The 16,642-nt window shown below is 36.1% G+C and overlaps 1 protein-coding gene across 1 annotated transcript; it reads right to left on the bottom strand.

The window, feature by feature from the left end:
• Nucleotides 1-12,436: 12,436 nt before the first annotated feature.
• Nucleotides 12,437-15,277, bottom strand: LOC108676044. Its single transcript, XM_018164089.2, has 3 exons — nucleotides 15,218-15,277; nucleotides 13,803-14,016; nucleotides 12,437-12,825 (listed from the first exon to the last, which is right to left on the bottom strand). The coding sequence occupies exons 1-3, from the start codon at nucleotides 15,275-15,277 to the stop codon at nucleotides 12,659-12,661; spliced, it is 441 nt and encodes a 146-aa protein (XP_018019578.1). The 3' UTR covers nucleotides 12,437-12,658.
• Between the last annotated feature and the right edge of the window lie 1,365 nt (nucleotides 15,278-16,642).

The raw sequence follows: 16,642 nt of genomic DNA, 5'->3' as shown, positions 1-16,642 counted from the left end.
AGACGGAGCTTAGCGCCGGTCATCCAATTAGTTGCTTTTGTTTTCCCTCTGAAGAATAATCTCATTTTCCAATGTAGCTCAGAGCGGTTTAAAAATTTTTTCATCCACGCAACGATTGTACGTTAGATTCATATTAAAATTATATCGTTAAAACAAGATCATGTTAGCGAACGACAACGCATGTAACAAGCAGTAAAGTCTGAAATAAAACTTTTAACTTCAAAGTACACCTTTGCGTTCCACAAATTAAGTTTCTTAGAAAATTATCTAAAAGTGGACTTTATGTAGTATACAGAATATTCTGAGAGTATTGGTGAGAGAATGAAATATTTGAAAATATTCTCCTAGCTCCTGTCGATTGCTATCGATACAAGTTATTCATTCTACAAATAATTTTTCTTACATATTCAATACCCTAGTCATTCAGATTTCATGTGAGAAAAATTTCATCATTGAAAACATCTATGATAGGAAAAGCTAAACAACAAAATAAGTTGCGAAATTTATAATGAATAATTCAAGGTTAAGGTTCAGGGCTCATGGAAACTTTCCCGGCTTGCTTAGGGACGTTCAGCCTCTAACTTCTGAATAAATGCTACTGAGTCCTAAGTTAATACCGCAAGATGTCCTACATTTCACACAATAAAATTTCACAAAAGAAAGGACAATGCTAGAGAGAATTTCAAAAATGGAATATATTAGCAATTTAATTAGTTATTTTATTTGTTAAATCCTTCCGTATTCAAATGCCAGGTTTTAATGAGTCCCGGTCATAGTTAAAATAGATCCAAGAAAGACTTTACTGGTGATCGAAACGTCTTTTTTATAAATGTTCGATCATGTGATGACTTTAAATGCACGAAATAATCATGCAAATTAAAAACCAATCGAAAACTGAATTGAAGTAGCTACTAAATTTTACAGAGACTAGATTAATAACGGTCGAAGTAGTGATTTCGAAAAGTGAATTGAAGGATTTTTAGAGAAAGTTTTAGTGAAACGAACCTGTTTAGATCGCTATAAAGAACTAGGGCACTGCCGCTGCACTGTCACATTAGGTGGCTTCTGGGAGCAGGACAGCGCCATGCAGTATTGTGTAGCAAAAAATATATATAACTCCGTAGAATAGTATATTGTGTAGCAAAAAATATATATAACTCAGAACTCACTGCAGTGAGTGACAGAGAGCGCATTTTCTCGTCGACGAAAACGTAAAGTCACGGACAGACGGACGGACAGACGGACGGACAGACGGACGGACATGACGAGCACAATAGCGTCTCTTTTCCATAAATGAGAAAATGAGCTAAAAAGTGGATGCAATAAAAAAAGTGTTGTATTTTTATATTGTATTTTTAGCGTAAATATTCTACCTATCGGAATATTGCTTTCAGCTATGCAAATTTCTTTTGATAAATGATTCCTGACCTGTGATAGATTTTTGTCAAAGTTTGCGTGCTTGTGGTTTTGTTTGTTTACCGGTTTGTTAAGCAAGTTTTGTTAAAGACCAGAGAATTAGTTTTATTTATTAGCTTCTTGTTAGTTTTTTCAATAAGTCGTACTAAATTCTTCGTAGGTGTTGGAAGATTGAAAATCAAATTACCGATAGACATTTTTAATATTGAACGACGTTTCGAATGTACAACATTCATTTTCAATTTCAACGGTCTTTAACAAAACTTGCTTAAGAGAAGAAATTCTGCCAGCCTATACTAATATTCGCACTCATTACCGGTTTGTGTGCATGTGTTTGAAGTCTGGCACTGGTAATATACAGGTCCTGTTCGAGCTCGTATCCTGCTTATCGTGTCTATTATCAATAATAGAAAAGTTAGATGGAAATAACAAATAAAGTACTTAACATCTCTGTAAGCAGGCCCTTGACCCATAATTGTATCCTAATTCGGAGAATACAAGAAAGAATTGCGATACCTAGAAGGGGAGAGTTGGATAAGAATTTGTATTTTTGAAGCCATATATGGATTTAATTTGCGCTCATGAAATAGTTTTTCCAAATTATTGAACGAAAAGATAAATGTAACTTCTACGTTCTATGTGAAATGAACTAGCCTTTCATTAACTAGCACGCATTGCATTTAGTATTAATATGATTCGTTATAATGAGTATCATATGGTAACGGGATTCTCAAATTTCACAGATGATTATTCCATACCGAGCAACACCGGGCTGGCCTGCTGGTATATCACAATTCCTAGTGCTGTACAATTTAGGGAACGATTAGTGTGCAAGTGAATAATTATTATCCGCAGCAATTAGTCCGCCTTAACAATATTACTACGATGTGTTATAATATCGCAAACTGGTGCCATGCCACATTTTGAATTGCTAGCATATGACACATGTAAAAGGAACAATTTCCGTGACAATTTAGCCTCTCCGTAATAAGTTCCGTTAACACCGATAACATTAATTTGCTTTCATGTGAATTCTGTTCAGGTGATATTAATGTTTATTCCTTCACCGATTTTTGCATAGAGCTTCATCTCCTATTCCGATTCATTTCATTACATCGGGAGGGACATCGAAGCAGAAATCTGTAGGGACTTTAATTACCTTTCGAAAAGTCTTAAATAATTCAGGCGTGTTAGGGACAGCAATTTGTGCGTACCTTTTTAATTGCTGAACTTGAAATGTTGTGGGCTGTGATCCCTCGCACGATTTTACATGGAAATTTTACAAGGACTTGTATGACTTTTCCATTGCGTTGGTATCCTTGCTACCAAGTTGCGAAGAACGTGGCGCTAAACTTCTCAGGAGAAATCAGCGACACTGGCTCGCAAAAGTATCGAATTTCCTAACAGCCTAAAACTTTTGCCAGTTTCGCGGACGAGTTTCCGTTCCGCGCGCCCACGGGGAGATTGCAATTAAAAGGTAATGGATATTCGAGTGTTAAGAATTCGAAAGTTTTACAAGGTACACGTGTGCATGGGGATTAGATGATGTGGCCAGTGTCAGAAATAAGATATGGTGTATATATTGGGCAGGTGTTCTACTAAGAAACTGTTGCATTGATATATACAATAACAGCTGTTGTCTTCTAATGATGCAACCAAAGCGATTGCGTATCAAAATAACTTGAAATTAGTTCAAATGCTTGAGCATATTTTTTGATATGTTATCGATAGGTAATGCATGTTTGGGAATCAGGTTCTATTCATTAAATTAGGGTGCTTTGCAGGATAATTACAAATGCGAATGGAATTTATTGATCACATTAATGTTTCTTTGGCTTATTATTCTTATTCTGTTATATTCTTATTTAGCACAAATGCGCATTCAAACTAAACTAGTGGTGAAAGCTAGAAACAATGTAACTAGCATTTGTGGGGCAATCAAACATGTCTGCTCTGTGAAAGAAACCTGGACGGCTCGTCGAATTGTATAAAGTATATGCTATATACTATGTTCCAGAATAAATTTTTCATATAAATATACAAAGAACAATTGGATATATAAAATACAAATGAGAATCCATCTCCGTTATTAGGCTCACTTTTTCATTGTTGAAGAATAGGATCAAAAAATCATGGACCAGCTAACAGGGTTCCAAGAATAGTCAATTTAGGGAATTCCGACGCATTTCTTTAGAAGCCAATTGCCATAAAAGCTACATCTGATCCATTTCTCACTGAGAACATAGTTATCAGTATACATCAATTTTAACCAGTATTTATCTGCGACTGCCATTAAATTATTAATAAACACATCGAATCACACTCATCGACAAAATTATACATAAAACTACGACATACCTGTATATTTACTTTCATATCAATTTTTTTAACCAATCCTTTTCAAGTTACTTTTCAAAGAAGTTTGGCAATATTAGACTGCGTGTCTTGCAGCAGACAATTGCGTCTGCATGGACGTGCTTGGAGTTTGAAGATGAGCGGAGCCTGAAACAAAAACAGAGGTGGTGCCGACGTAAGCAATAATAAAAACAAACGTTTCTTTGTTGTTTTTACAACGGAAAATAAAATGGGATGCGGACAGGCGAAATGTTTTCATCCGTTGCGCTTCGTGCCAGCGTACCGTTTATTATTCATCTAAACTTCGACAAATTTCCCCGATTATGGAAGAATTTGTGCCTACATCCTGATATATTATTCTCTATGCAATAGACCATGATAATGTTTTCATATAAAGTTTATATAAATCTGAGCTGCCGTAAACGAATAACGTGAACAAATTTTCTACGTAAATCGATCCTTATTGAATAATTTCGAACAATGTGGATGTGCTTGGGATAAATTAATGATGAATATTTGTTCTCGATGTGTGATACGTACGCTCTTCATCTGTTGTTTCATCGTTGCTCATGAAGCGGTTTTATCATTACCCTGGAGATCCTTCATTATTTTTCATCATTGCACCTTTCATCATTGCGTAATATTGCATCATTGTACTACCGTACTTTGCACCGGAATATTGATGTTATGGCATCACTGTGCTGTCATCCTTTGTACCGAAATATAGATGTTATTGGACAAATGCGATGACATCCTCTGCATCGAAATATAGATGTTACTTCATTGCTGCGCTTGAATCTCTACCTCGAAACGTTGATGTTATTGCGTCCCTTGGCACTGTGTAGCCGTATCCTGAACCCAAATATTAATATTAAGGTTATTGCATCATTGCGCTGCCATCATCAGCATCGTCATGTCGATGTCCCATTATTGCAACGTCTTTCAGTGCCATAGCCTATCTCCGTGATGTGATTTCATGGCTGCGTCGTTACTGGCATAATTACGTAGATAATCTGAAGAACCAAGACGCGAACATGAGTCAGCTGAGAGGCTGGAACACATTGATAAACTTTAGATCGAGGTGCTCTTCGTCTTTACGGAAACAGAAACCTGGATTGAGGAGTTTCAAAAATGCGCCATCCATAATGATAGATCATTAACACTTTTATTGACTAAAAAGAAAATGAGTACTTTTTTAAACGAAAACGGTTTCACATGATTGCATTTAAAACAAACTAATAACTTGTTGAACATTGAATTTTAGTAATCTGTAATGGAAAACGCATAAATAAAAAATTTTGATTTTAATATAAGTTCAGAATCCTAACAAGGCCAACCCGATTGGCATAACTGCGGCTTTCAATATGCTTCCCTCTCATTGTTTATTTATATTCAAGAAGCAGATTGATTTTTACAAAAGATTCCTAATTTTATGCCTGTCTCCACGGCAGATCACCAACAATAATGAATGAAATGTCGCTGTCACTTGTGGAGAATTGAAGACTAGAATGATAAATCAAACAACAGAAACATAATCGTTTATAACAAACAGCTATTTAAAACATATGCAATTGAATCTATTTATATTGTTATAAATTGTTTCTGAGCAGTTCAACAAATTAGTTTTCAAATTGAAATTTATCTGAACATTTGTATAATTTGAATAATGGTAATTAAAACATTTAAATGATGATATAACGATAAAATAAATATATTGGGCACTTTAAATCTAAATTTTATTTAAAAATTCCATACGAAAACCGAAAACATGTACCCATTCGAATTCTTGGTGTATAAATGAGCATAAATTGCGCAGGAGTGATGGTAAAAGGCATGAGTATAGAGCACGACGTATTTTGGCCATTTCACAATAAATTGTTCGGCTTTCACTCTAGCTCTGCTTCAGTAGAAAGTCGTCATGCAAATGCGCCTCTAGAATAGCAATTACGCTTATCCTCTGTAGGCTTGAAGTGCTCTGCGTTTCGGTTGGCCTAAAAATTGACACGGCAGAGACTCTGTACCTTTTGCAATTAGCGAGGTAAAAGCTGGAGATGCTTGTTCCGTAATTTGGTTTCCGAATAACGAACGTTCCAAAATTTCCCTCTTCTGAACGAATGCTTCCACAAGATTATTAAGTACTTATATCATTAGTCTGCTTATATCGCAAGTTCACAAGGAATTTAAAAGCAAAGAAAACGCCAAGAAAATTCACCATATCGATATTGAAAACGTTTCGGAGTCCAGCTCCATCATCAGTTCTGTATATCATAATAATCCTTGAAATTTTGGACGTCTCCAAGTTATTTATTCAATTTTTTTACCCGAGATGTCTTCTGTTACCCACGACAGAAGTCATCAGCGACGTTTGATTTCAACATATCATCCGCAACATAGTAACTCATCGGTAATCCATGCAAATTAGAATAACATTAATTAATCAGGGCGATAGCTTTGCGTAGATTTGCGACTAAGAATTGTATTTCTGACGGTGGACATTCACCTGACGCTTAAATTATTCGCAGAATCTTTGCGCGATGATTAGTGTTATCTTAAAGAGAGTTAAGATGACCAAAACCATTACCAGGCAACCCATATTTTTGCTTTATTTGATAAAAGATATCTGCTTGATCTCTCCTGACTCGGGGTCAAAATGCGCCCTTGCGGAATATTTGATATATTATGAGCTGGTCGCTTCGAAAATTGTCAATAATTATTTCTATTTTAGAATAAAACAAAGCATATTTCGCTTCCTTTCTTGCACCCATGCACGTGAAGATATGCAAATGTTAATCGCAATTTAGTGTCTCACCATTTTTGGAAGAATGGCAGAAAAGGCTTCTTATTTCAGGTGTGATTTTTTTTATTAAAATTCGCATCTCCAGCGTACCGTGAAATGGCTCTTAGGTGTCGAATAAATTTAATTATCTACTCGTATAATATATCACTTACAGTGAACTTGACTTACTTAGGGCGAGTATAATACTGTTGAACGAACCTGATTTGACATGTGAGGATGCCCATTCTTATTCAACGCTCTGTATATACATACGCTATTTGTTCAGTTAGTTTAGTCCGATATTAACTCGTATCTATCTACTAAGCAGTGAGCGGTTAGAGATTCACCCCTTCTCCTCTATTGAGTGAAGGTTGGTTCGTTTGTTTTTTGTTGTCTCTAACCTCATTTGTCTCTAGCTCACAGGTTGACTAAAATTCATTTGTGATATATAAACAAACGTTCTGACGTCACTACTTTGCATGCATAACATTGCTTATTAAGCTTTGACATCAACAAACCATTGTCAGCAAGAAGAAGAGACCATTACCTCTTTTAAACTCTCTAGAAGCAAAATTTAAATGATAATTAATTAATTCGTGTGAAATACGTACATCTCGCAATGTCGCACCCTCGAAATTCTAATTTCGATCAATTGAATTATTTACAGCATAGATAGGAATAAAACTATCACATTGCTTATTTTTTTTCAATTCAACAATGTTCCTGGGATACTTTTGTAAAATCAGTTTAGAGACAGCTTCGATGAATGCTTTAGGACGTCATTAATGTTCCCTCTAACACGGGCTACGCCTGGGCTCCGCTCCATGCATCGCTATATCCTATGTTCTGTGGTCATTCTCGCCGTTATGAAAGGACCGCATTTCTCATAAGTTGTTTATTCTTTGACCTTGAGATCATTTTTGTTGTTATTTCATTTTGCTCTAGCATTCAATGTTCAAGATGTTCCTTATAAAACACCCGCTGTTAGACATTCGGTGGCGTACCAATCGTAGTAATTAGTCCAGCCATTTTTATTCATTGAATTTTCACGAATTTAATTTCTAACTCATCGATTTGTCGTCGTTGAAATAGGTAAATTCCAGGCCTAATTCTAAATGCTTTGAGATAATCTTGCAGATTACGTCTTAGGTTGCCAGGATTGAAAAAATCACATTGCATGGAATGGGGATCGGCCAGTGTTAAACCTGCTTAATATAATAGACCCGCGGCTGAAATAACTTGAACCAAGAGACCTGATGCCGCTACTTACAGGAAAGAAATTCGTCGCGACAGATTCACTATTTTTTTATTTTTACTCGATGTCGACAAATTAATTTTTTGTTACAAAAGTTCTCTGCTAGCATCGGGGGCAACACTCTCAGAAATGCAGTTGGCAACACCAACTGCTTACATAAACGTTATTTATTCATTCGGATTGAGGTAAGTGTACAAAAATGTTCACCATATCCATAGTTAGCTACAGATTTGGACCCAAAAAATAATGCATTTGCTTGCACATTCTACATAATGAGGCTCAGTGCAGTGTTCAACTTCCGTTCAAACGAAATGCGTTCCTGTCTGACAGGGATTTTGTCGATTTACTTTTCGATTGGTTATTGCTTTATTGTAGTGGGAATTTGAATTATACAAATCTCGCAAGAAATTGGTATTAAAGGCAATATTGGAAGAAAAGTATTCACACCGAAGAAGTTTTCAGCGGGCTAATTAGCCAGCGTTTCTCATATCCGCCATACAAATATATTAACTTCATAGCATTCTCATAGCATAGCATTAATTGTATCGCTGGAAAATATTTTCTTCAGAGCAATTTCCAGTCATAGAAATTATAATTGAGAATGGCTCCCTCAGGAAAAGGCCAAAAATGTACTCGTATTCTAATAACTTTCATCTAAGAATATTTTCATCTAAAAATGGCAATCGTTCGGAACAAAGGTTTTAATTTTTTACACAAGTAAGCCCTAGAGTCGTAAAAAAGTTTTATGACCGCGCGAACTGGCCCCGCCCTCCGGACTTCACACGTAACGCAGGTCCACTTTATCTAATTGTAAAATTTATGAGGCTAGTCTGTAAAATATCTTAACTTTAACCCTAATTAAGTCGAATAACATGTGACCATTGGACCCATTATTTTCCCGTTGTTAATTTGCTTCTGAAAATTACATGGGGCAAAACGTCAATGATAATTGAAAATGTTCGAGGTGACTCCTAAGGCTATTAATTTCTACCGATATATTCATATTCATATTCATAATAATACGGTGGATACTCCATAATTGAAGAAAAACCCCACCAACGGTTGCGCGCACGCACATGAGGGCATTGGAGAACGTGTAACGTCCTAGGCAAAAAAATAAGTACATTGGAGAAACAGGCGATAGAAAGGTTTTAGTTCGTTTATCTGGACCGCACACAGCTTGAATGTCATCCTAAAAATCATGTGATGAGCAACGAACTCAGTTTCGCTTGAACACGGAAATTCTCAGTTAAATTTTTGCAATAAATAAATTTTTGCAATAAATCATTAATAACTGAAATTTGAAAACGAAATTTCATAGACATGAACTAATTAATCAGCGTGATGCTATGTTATTGTTATATCCTGCCGAATAATCTTTCTTTGCTTCCAGCTTGATCATGATTTTAAATGAAGAATTAATAATTTCACTGAGTTGTGTGAAATAAGTTTTCGGGCATATGGTGCATTCAAATTAAACGGCATTATTGTCAGCCGTGACAATAGTTGTTTCATCCCTGTAAGCCATAGTAGTAGTGTTTCAACAGTGAATGGCATTGGAATACGAGTTAAAACTTTTGGCAAGACAATTATAAGCGTCAATAACTGCCGAAGTTAAATGTTCTTTCCGCAGCTCCGGACGTGATCTCATTTGTAGCGTTGCGAGAATCACTCCAGCCCTACAGCACGCGTAAGACCTCTTTCTAAGTGGATATGGATTCAAGCTTGTGCTATGTGGAAATCAAATCAACTGAATTTCTTATCTATACTAGAGTGTTTATCTGGGGACGAAGATTCTTACTTAGACCGGAAAATTTAGATAATATTGAATAGAAAATTGGAAAGATTTTCACCGGAAATCTCGTTTTTCATTCAGAATTATAATGCGAGAGATCCATTCTTGAATGACATACACATAATGCATGTATACACAGAATACTTATTCTCTTGGGACAATGTACCAACTGAAGTATAATGTTCGGGAGTTGTATCAGAAATCGTTTAATATTGTAACCTGAGACCACTTTAGATTTTTAATCAATTACTTATTCAACAGAAGTGTCTCGCAGTTCATTTGAGAGAAATATGAATTTTCATGCTTCAATACATTCTCTGTAAAAGTAAACAATGTTGCAATCAAGCCAAAACGTAAACAAGTTATATCTGGTTCATTATTGTTTCGGAAATAGCAGTACAATTTTGAGCGATAATATAATGTCAAGGTCAGTGTATTACGTAGCTCCATCAGCAATTTATTTTTTGATTCGGTAGAAAAAATAATTATTACTCAGACACTGCATTAGAAGCTGCAACGTGAGAACGGGGGGAAGTTAAGCATTACAAGAAGTGAGCGAGAGAGAGAGAAGTGGAGTGCACTCCCATGGTCATCTAGGAGTTTATCGGTGCAGGAAGTGAGCTCGAGAGAGAAGTGGAGTGCACTCCCATGGTCAGTTAGGAGTTTATCGGTGCAGGAAGTGAGCTAGAGAGAGAAGTGGAGTTCACTCCCATGGTCAGTAAGGAGCTTATTGCATCGTGCAGGAAGTGAGCGAGTCCCTTATAATTTACGAATCGTACAGTCGCTGTTCATTAACGTTCAAGGCGCTCAGATTTCTGACCTATTAGATATTGTTGATAAACTCGTATCACTTGATAAAGGTAAAGTTCTAACATAATCATTCCTCAAAAGGAAAGAGTTATCGAGAGTTGCTTTTATAATCTGTTGGTGTTTCATTATTCTTTATGATTTAGATGAAGGATCTGTTTTCCTCATTTTCAGATCAAAAAAGCCATGCTGAAAGCTTCTGAAAGCCTACAGAAGGTTCAGTTGATGTACCTATTGCTAAATAAAATAAATAAAATTTACGAGTTGTCCGTTCCTAAACCAGTTAGCAAAAATATTAGGAATTTGTTTCGATATTTTACTTCAGATTCCACCTGAGAAATAATATAATCAATCACAACCATGTGTCATTGTTGAGTGATTTTCACAATTATCATCAAAAGTAGATTGTTCTTGAATTATTTTTTTTTGCTGTAGCGACAGTTGAATGCTTTCCCGTTTTTTACGAAAGTTACAATAAGCGCAATTAAGTTACAGGTAGGAGAAACTGGTCAAATTTAGATGACATTATTAGCCATTTTGGATGCCACGTTTAATAGAATAGTTTGTTGGCATGAAGAATAATAGAACACGAGTGAACTATATTTAAACAGTTATGATATCATGGAGTATGTTTAAAATTCAGAAAAAGGACGCGAGTTTTAATAAAACCAAGAGGTTCTCTAAATTTCACCTTCTGGAGCGCCGGTTCCGAGGAAGTTACTATGAAATTATTGAAGATTTGCAGGGACGATAGTTATTTTCTGGCCTATATTAATAAATTTTGCTGTTGAAGGAAGACATTGCAGCTTCTATATGAGCCACTTCATATCACATGGAATTGCATGGCTATTAACAGCAAAAACAATCATTCCAAATCCAGCATTATCCAAAAATTTGAATGTATTGAGGTTTGTTTTTGCACCTGACGTGAATTATACCATGAAAATTTACGATTTCATCTCTTTTCTGCAATGCTTAATTATTTAATATCTCTCAAATGCCCAAGGTACAGACAAAAAAATTATGAACTCTTTCGTAATGAACATTATAAATTCAACAATGCAGCAAGTAACGAATTCCTAGAAACTCGATTTCGAAATTTTGTCGTTTAACTTGACCAAATTTGACGCTGTAGATCAGCGAAGGTCTCATCCTCGAACTACTGATGCGAAATTCAGTCGTGAACTTTGATCGCTGCTCAGAATGAGATGCTCAGACTGCTTATAAGCAGCGGAGAACGAGCAACTGTGTTCTCAAGCTGCTTCAGTTGAGTCGTTCAGGCTGAAATGAGTTTGCACTTTGATCGTTATGCCATTAATTAAACGCTAAGCAACTTAAAATGTTTAGGATGACTTCAAGTTCACAGTTTCTTTTTATTTTTTTGGAAAATAATGGGCTATCCAGTCCACTATTATGCGTTTTCACTTCTCAACTTATATTCAAGCAATCTTTCTGTCCATGTATATGTAGAGTTAGACTGAAAAAAAAATTTTGTATTGGAATAAATTACTGTATACATTTGGATTTATATTTTTCATTTCTCGGTGTTGAATTTAAGACACTTTTTAGATTTATATATTCGTAGAAAATTCATTTATTGATGAGGTTAAATAAAGTAGATACAAATTTCAAAGAGGGAGTTGTAAATACACAATTATGAATATAAGTAAAAAGACCTATTCAAAAACAAAACATACATTTTATAATTTTTCTTTCTGCAGCCAATTTTTACGATACGTAGGTACCAATAATATAATTTGTAAATCAATGTTAATATTCAGGAAGAATACTTTCCATCACCTGAAAAAAACTACTTTTATTGGCTCCAAGAGTTTCAACTTCATTAACAAGCGCGATGATTGGTGAGCCGGAAATGTTGAACAAGCATAATAAATCTTTTCTTTCATCACCCTCAGTATAGTGCGGTTATCACCGCATATATGTCTGTCACTATGAAAAATCTAGTATTTTTTGTGTGGGCAGCTTCAATTATAATTTAACAGTACCTATATATATTCATAGTCTTGCTTCATGGAATCATCAGCGCAAAAATTTTTAGAAAAATGAAAATTGAACAATGCACAGTGAATTATATTCACAACACAAAACTTCCTTGCAAGGTTTCGGAAATTATAAATTTGGAAATTGCAGTATAACATCTTACATGATTTACCATCAAACATCTAGGTTATTCACCGAGAATCTCTGCCATCTGGAATTAATAAATGCAGTTGGTGATAGAAGCGTGTTCAATCTAATCAGGCAAAGGTATCAAGCTTGGAATATTCATAAAACGTCTGCATATAAAAATCGTGTGAAGCAAATGCTCGAAAATTGCGGTTACAAAAATTATTCCAGCTGAACTCTGTAGGAGCGAGCTGTGATTCACGTCCCTGGGCTGAATTGCAGCAATTTTGTTGCCTGAAAAAAAAAGAAATAAAGTAATAATTTCAAGTCGGTTATAATTTATCCTCGCTATTTATGTTCTATGATTTTTCTTATCACTTGAATTTAGATGGAAAACTTTTCTTTTCCGTAACTTTAGTTCTCCTTTTATGCTTCAATGGACAAGAAAAATTATAAAAAAATATAACTCAGTACTCACTGCAGTGAGTGACAGAGAGCGCATTTTCTCGTCCACGAAAACTTGAGGTCACGGACGGACGGTCGGACAGACGGACGGACAGACGGACGGACAGACAGACAGACAGACAGACATGACGAGCACAATAGTGCATTTTTCCATAAATGAGAAAATGCGCTAAAAATAGACTATAAAATAGACAAGAAAACTACAATATTTAAAGTTATGATCTCAGGCTGAAATAACTTTCAATAGCCACTCACTTCCGTCCTGTTGTAATTGAATTGTAAGGGGAATGGAAGGAGAAATGAATTCCCATTTCATCAAGTATCGCAAACTAGTTGGAAAACAACCGGCTTTGCTGGCCGACTACAGAAATTCCGGAGTGACAGACGGCCATCTAGTTGGCTGGCCAATAAGATTATTTTCTTTGATTCAATAACGACAGAGACATTGCACTTGACCTTGTCAGGCCGTAGTGTTCGTGCTGAGGTTGCGTAAAATGGATGCGACTCAATGCCCTTAATGCTCGCTCGCTGACATTCCATAATGCGAGGCCACAGTAGGTTCAATTTAGGGCAGCAAAATTGAGGGCCTACCGCAATTGAAACTTAAGAAATTAAAGGCTGCTATTATTTAATTTTTTCCAAATTTTATGAATAATTCAAAGCTAATATCTGGAACCGAAAATATTAAAATAATTTGCTGCGTCAAATAACAATGTAAAATAAATTGAGTTATGCCAATCATGGAAACAAAATTACGCAAAATTAATTGTTATATAAGGCCAGAAAAACATGACCATATTTCTGACCTTGAGTGATGTATACAGTGATGCTGGCAGCTTCTGTGTTTTCTGCGTCGCATGTGTAGTTGCCGGAGTCTGAGGGTCGGGCGTCGGCGATGGTGAGACGCGACATGACGCGAGGCTCCGTTTCCATGTGAACGACCACCCCACCGCGCTCCTGGTCGTAGTTGATCATGCGCGAGTTGTGGTACCAGAAAATGTACAACGGCGCCACGCGACTCTGGAACGCAGGAAAAATAAACTTTTTCTTTAGTTATTTATGAACNTTTTCGTATCGTTTTACGCTCGTACGTAAAATTTAAGATCGCCTCTGATTATAATTTATAAATTATGCCCGTAGGAAAAACAGTAGCTAAGATTTCACTTTAATGAAAATAGTGCAGGCCTTTTGCATGACTTCAAAGTAACAACATCGCCTTAAGGCGTTGACAAGCAACGCCGAGGGTGGATGTAAAACGAGGCACTAATGAGTTTCATGTTAATGAAAGTTAAGTGCTCATTACAGGTAGAAATATTTCGCATCACCCCTGCCGTCACTTTAAAGACAGGATATATTTACTTCGTAACTGCCACGGTGAGGGAAATTAATAATCGTTGATATTTCGGTGCTGTGCATGGACTCGCGCCGATGTACAGTTTGTAACAAATTCAGTGTCTCAGTAAGTGTACACAATCGATCTATAACTCTTTGTGCAAGCGAAGAATGTCCATAAAGGGAACTTATATACGAATATATGGATGGATAAAATCTTTCATGTTTATAAAATATTCAACGATCATGACGCAAGCCACCCGTGTTGCAGCAATCAGCATGCATACATTCATCATGATCATGACACAAACTAGGATTCAACTTGTGCTATCAGGGTACATTGATGGCTTTTTTCCCGACGTTGAAGAATGTTTGCGTCTCCAGGATTCTTCAATAAACAACAGAAAGGCAAAAATATATATTTAAATCACTGCTCTGCATCGCCAAAAATTCACGGAAATAATGTTTTTGGCAGCAGAAGGGCCCGCTACAAAATCAATATAGGCGAAATATTATTAAAACGTTCACGTCGCATGGGTCTAAAGACAACCAACTATAAACATTCTGAGTAAAGTTAATTGCATTGAATCAGTACACAGGAACCGGTAATATTTTTTCATGGTGGTCGGAGATAGGCATGCGCGTGCATGAGTGCTGAGACAGCTTTGATGCTACACTAAGAAATATAGATCAGATTACACTCGGATGTATCGTTCAGCATGATAGTCCGGCTAATCAGAACAGTTGGAATATTATTTCTTTTATATTTTTGCCATAAATGATAGACTGCAATTAATAAATAAATTAATTTAAGATTTTAAATTAATTTATTTATTTTAACAAATATATCAGGTCAAAAATATCCATATCGGACATCATCCCAACATACCAGACTTGTGAGATCTGGTATTAAAATATACCAGTTGGCAACGCTGCCGATGACCGGCATGGCGCTCTATACGAAAAGAACTGATGTGAGAACGGCCCGTGACCGGACCGAACATGTGAATGCACCTGACAGGGACCGTTATGAGCCCATACCTGTCACGTGCCCGACAGTATGGTGTGAATCAAGCCTTAATAAATTAGTAAATTGAAATCTGTTCATATAGCAGACGAAAGGCTCAGACATGATTAAATAATTGGTTTTAGTAGAAGACGAGAGAATCTAACCATTTTGCCAAAACCGGAAGTACGTCAGAATCAAGGTACTGTTATCAATTAAATGTTCTTGATTATAGTCATAAATTGAATACTCAGCCGACCGCGAATGCCAGAGTACCGGGAGATTAATTCGTTTTCAGGAACATTCTACTCTTCAGATTCGTGAGATCAGCAGCGTAGCTGTATAACCTTATACTATTAAGCCCAATTGCGTACTCTTTGATAGTTCGAGCAATTAGGCAGATGCATTATATACCCCAATTGACGAGTTTCTCAGTAAACTGAGTCTCCACCGTGATAAATTAGCCCTTGTTTTCTTGATTGCATATTTATGTGTAATTAAGCTCATGTCTTTTTCAATAGATTGGTAGCGACTTGATTACATCACAATCTTCAGGAAGTAATTATCATTTTTGATAACCATTTTAAATGGGCAATTAATTAATCGAGAAGATAACCGCAAATTTGTCCTCTTCAAAACATATTACCTTGAAAGCAATGCAGGAGGATGAATTTTTTTTTTTCGAATAAATCATTCCCCAAGAAAATTAAGTTGTCCTGGAAATGCAAATTTTATTTATGAGGAGAAATGCTCATTAGCATTCATGACTTTCATGAAGCGCTTTTCAATATTCAAAATGATTAGTCATTCACTGAGTCACTGAGTCACTGATTCATTCACTGAGTCGTTCAGCTGCGACGCAATATGGGTGACACATATCCACTCACAAGTAAATACTGTAAACGACCCTGCTGTAATTTTGTTGAAAATACAGGATAAATTAGAAGTTATGTCATTAATAACATAATTTTAGTTCAACAAGAAACTTCTAAAGTTATAGAAAAATATAACTCAGTACTCACTGCAGTGAGAGTGACAGAGAGCGCATTTTCTCGTCGACGAAAACTTCAGGTCACGGACGGACGGACAGACGGACGGACAGACAGACAGACAGACAGACGGACGAATATGGCGAGCACAATAGTGCATTTTTTCATAAATGAGGAAATGCGCTAAAAATGTCAAGTTAGTACGGAAGTTGTGCGTGCGTTGTACGTTTTATCATAATTACGATAATGTTATCATAATTACGTTGTGCGTATTTTCGTATCGTTTTACGCTCGTACGTAAAATTTAAGGTCGCCTCTG

This window comes from Hyalella azteca, unplaced genomic scaffold, assembly GCF_000764305.2.
Source record: "Hyalella azteca isolate HAZT.00-mixed unplaced genomic scaffold, Hazt_2.0.2 contig9895, whole genome shotgun sequence".
In the NCBI taxonomy this organism is placed as follows: domain Eukaryota; kingdom Metazoa; phylum Arthropoda; class Malacostraca; order Amphipoda; family Hyalellidae; genus Hyalella; species Hyalella azteca.
Note: the sequence above shows the minus strand (reverse complement) of the source record. Positions and strands in the feature narration are given on the sequence as shown.

Coding starts and splice junctions, on each gene's coding strand:
- LOC108676044 (XM_018164089.2), bottom strand. CDS start 15,277: ATGCCGGTCATCGGCAGCGTTGCCAACTGGTATATTTTAATACCAGAT. Junction 14,017..15,217: donor TACCAGATCTCACAAGTCTG/GTATGTTGGGAT, acceptor CCTGCGTTCCAG/AGTCGCGTGGCGCCGTTGTA. Junction 12,826..13,802: donor CACTGTATACATCACTCAAG/GTCAGAAATATG, acceptor TTTTTTTTTCAG/GCAACAAAATTGCTGCAATT.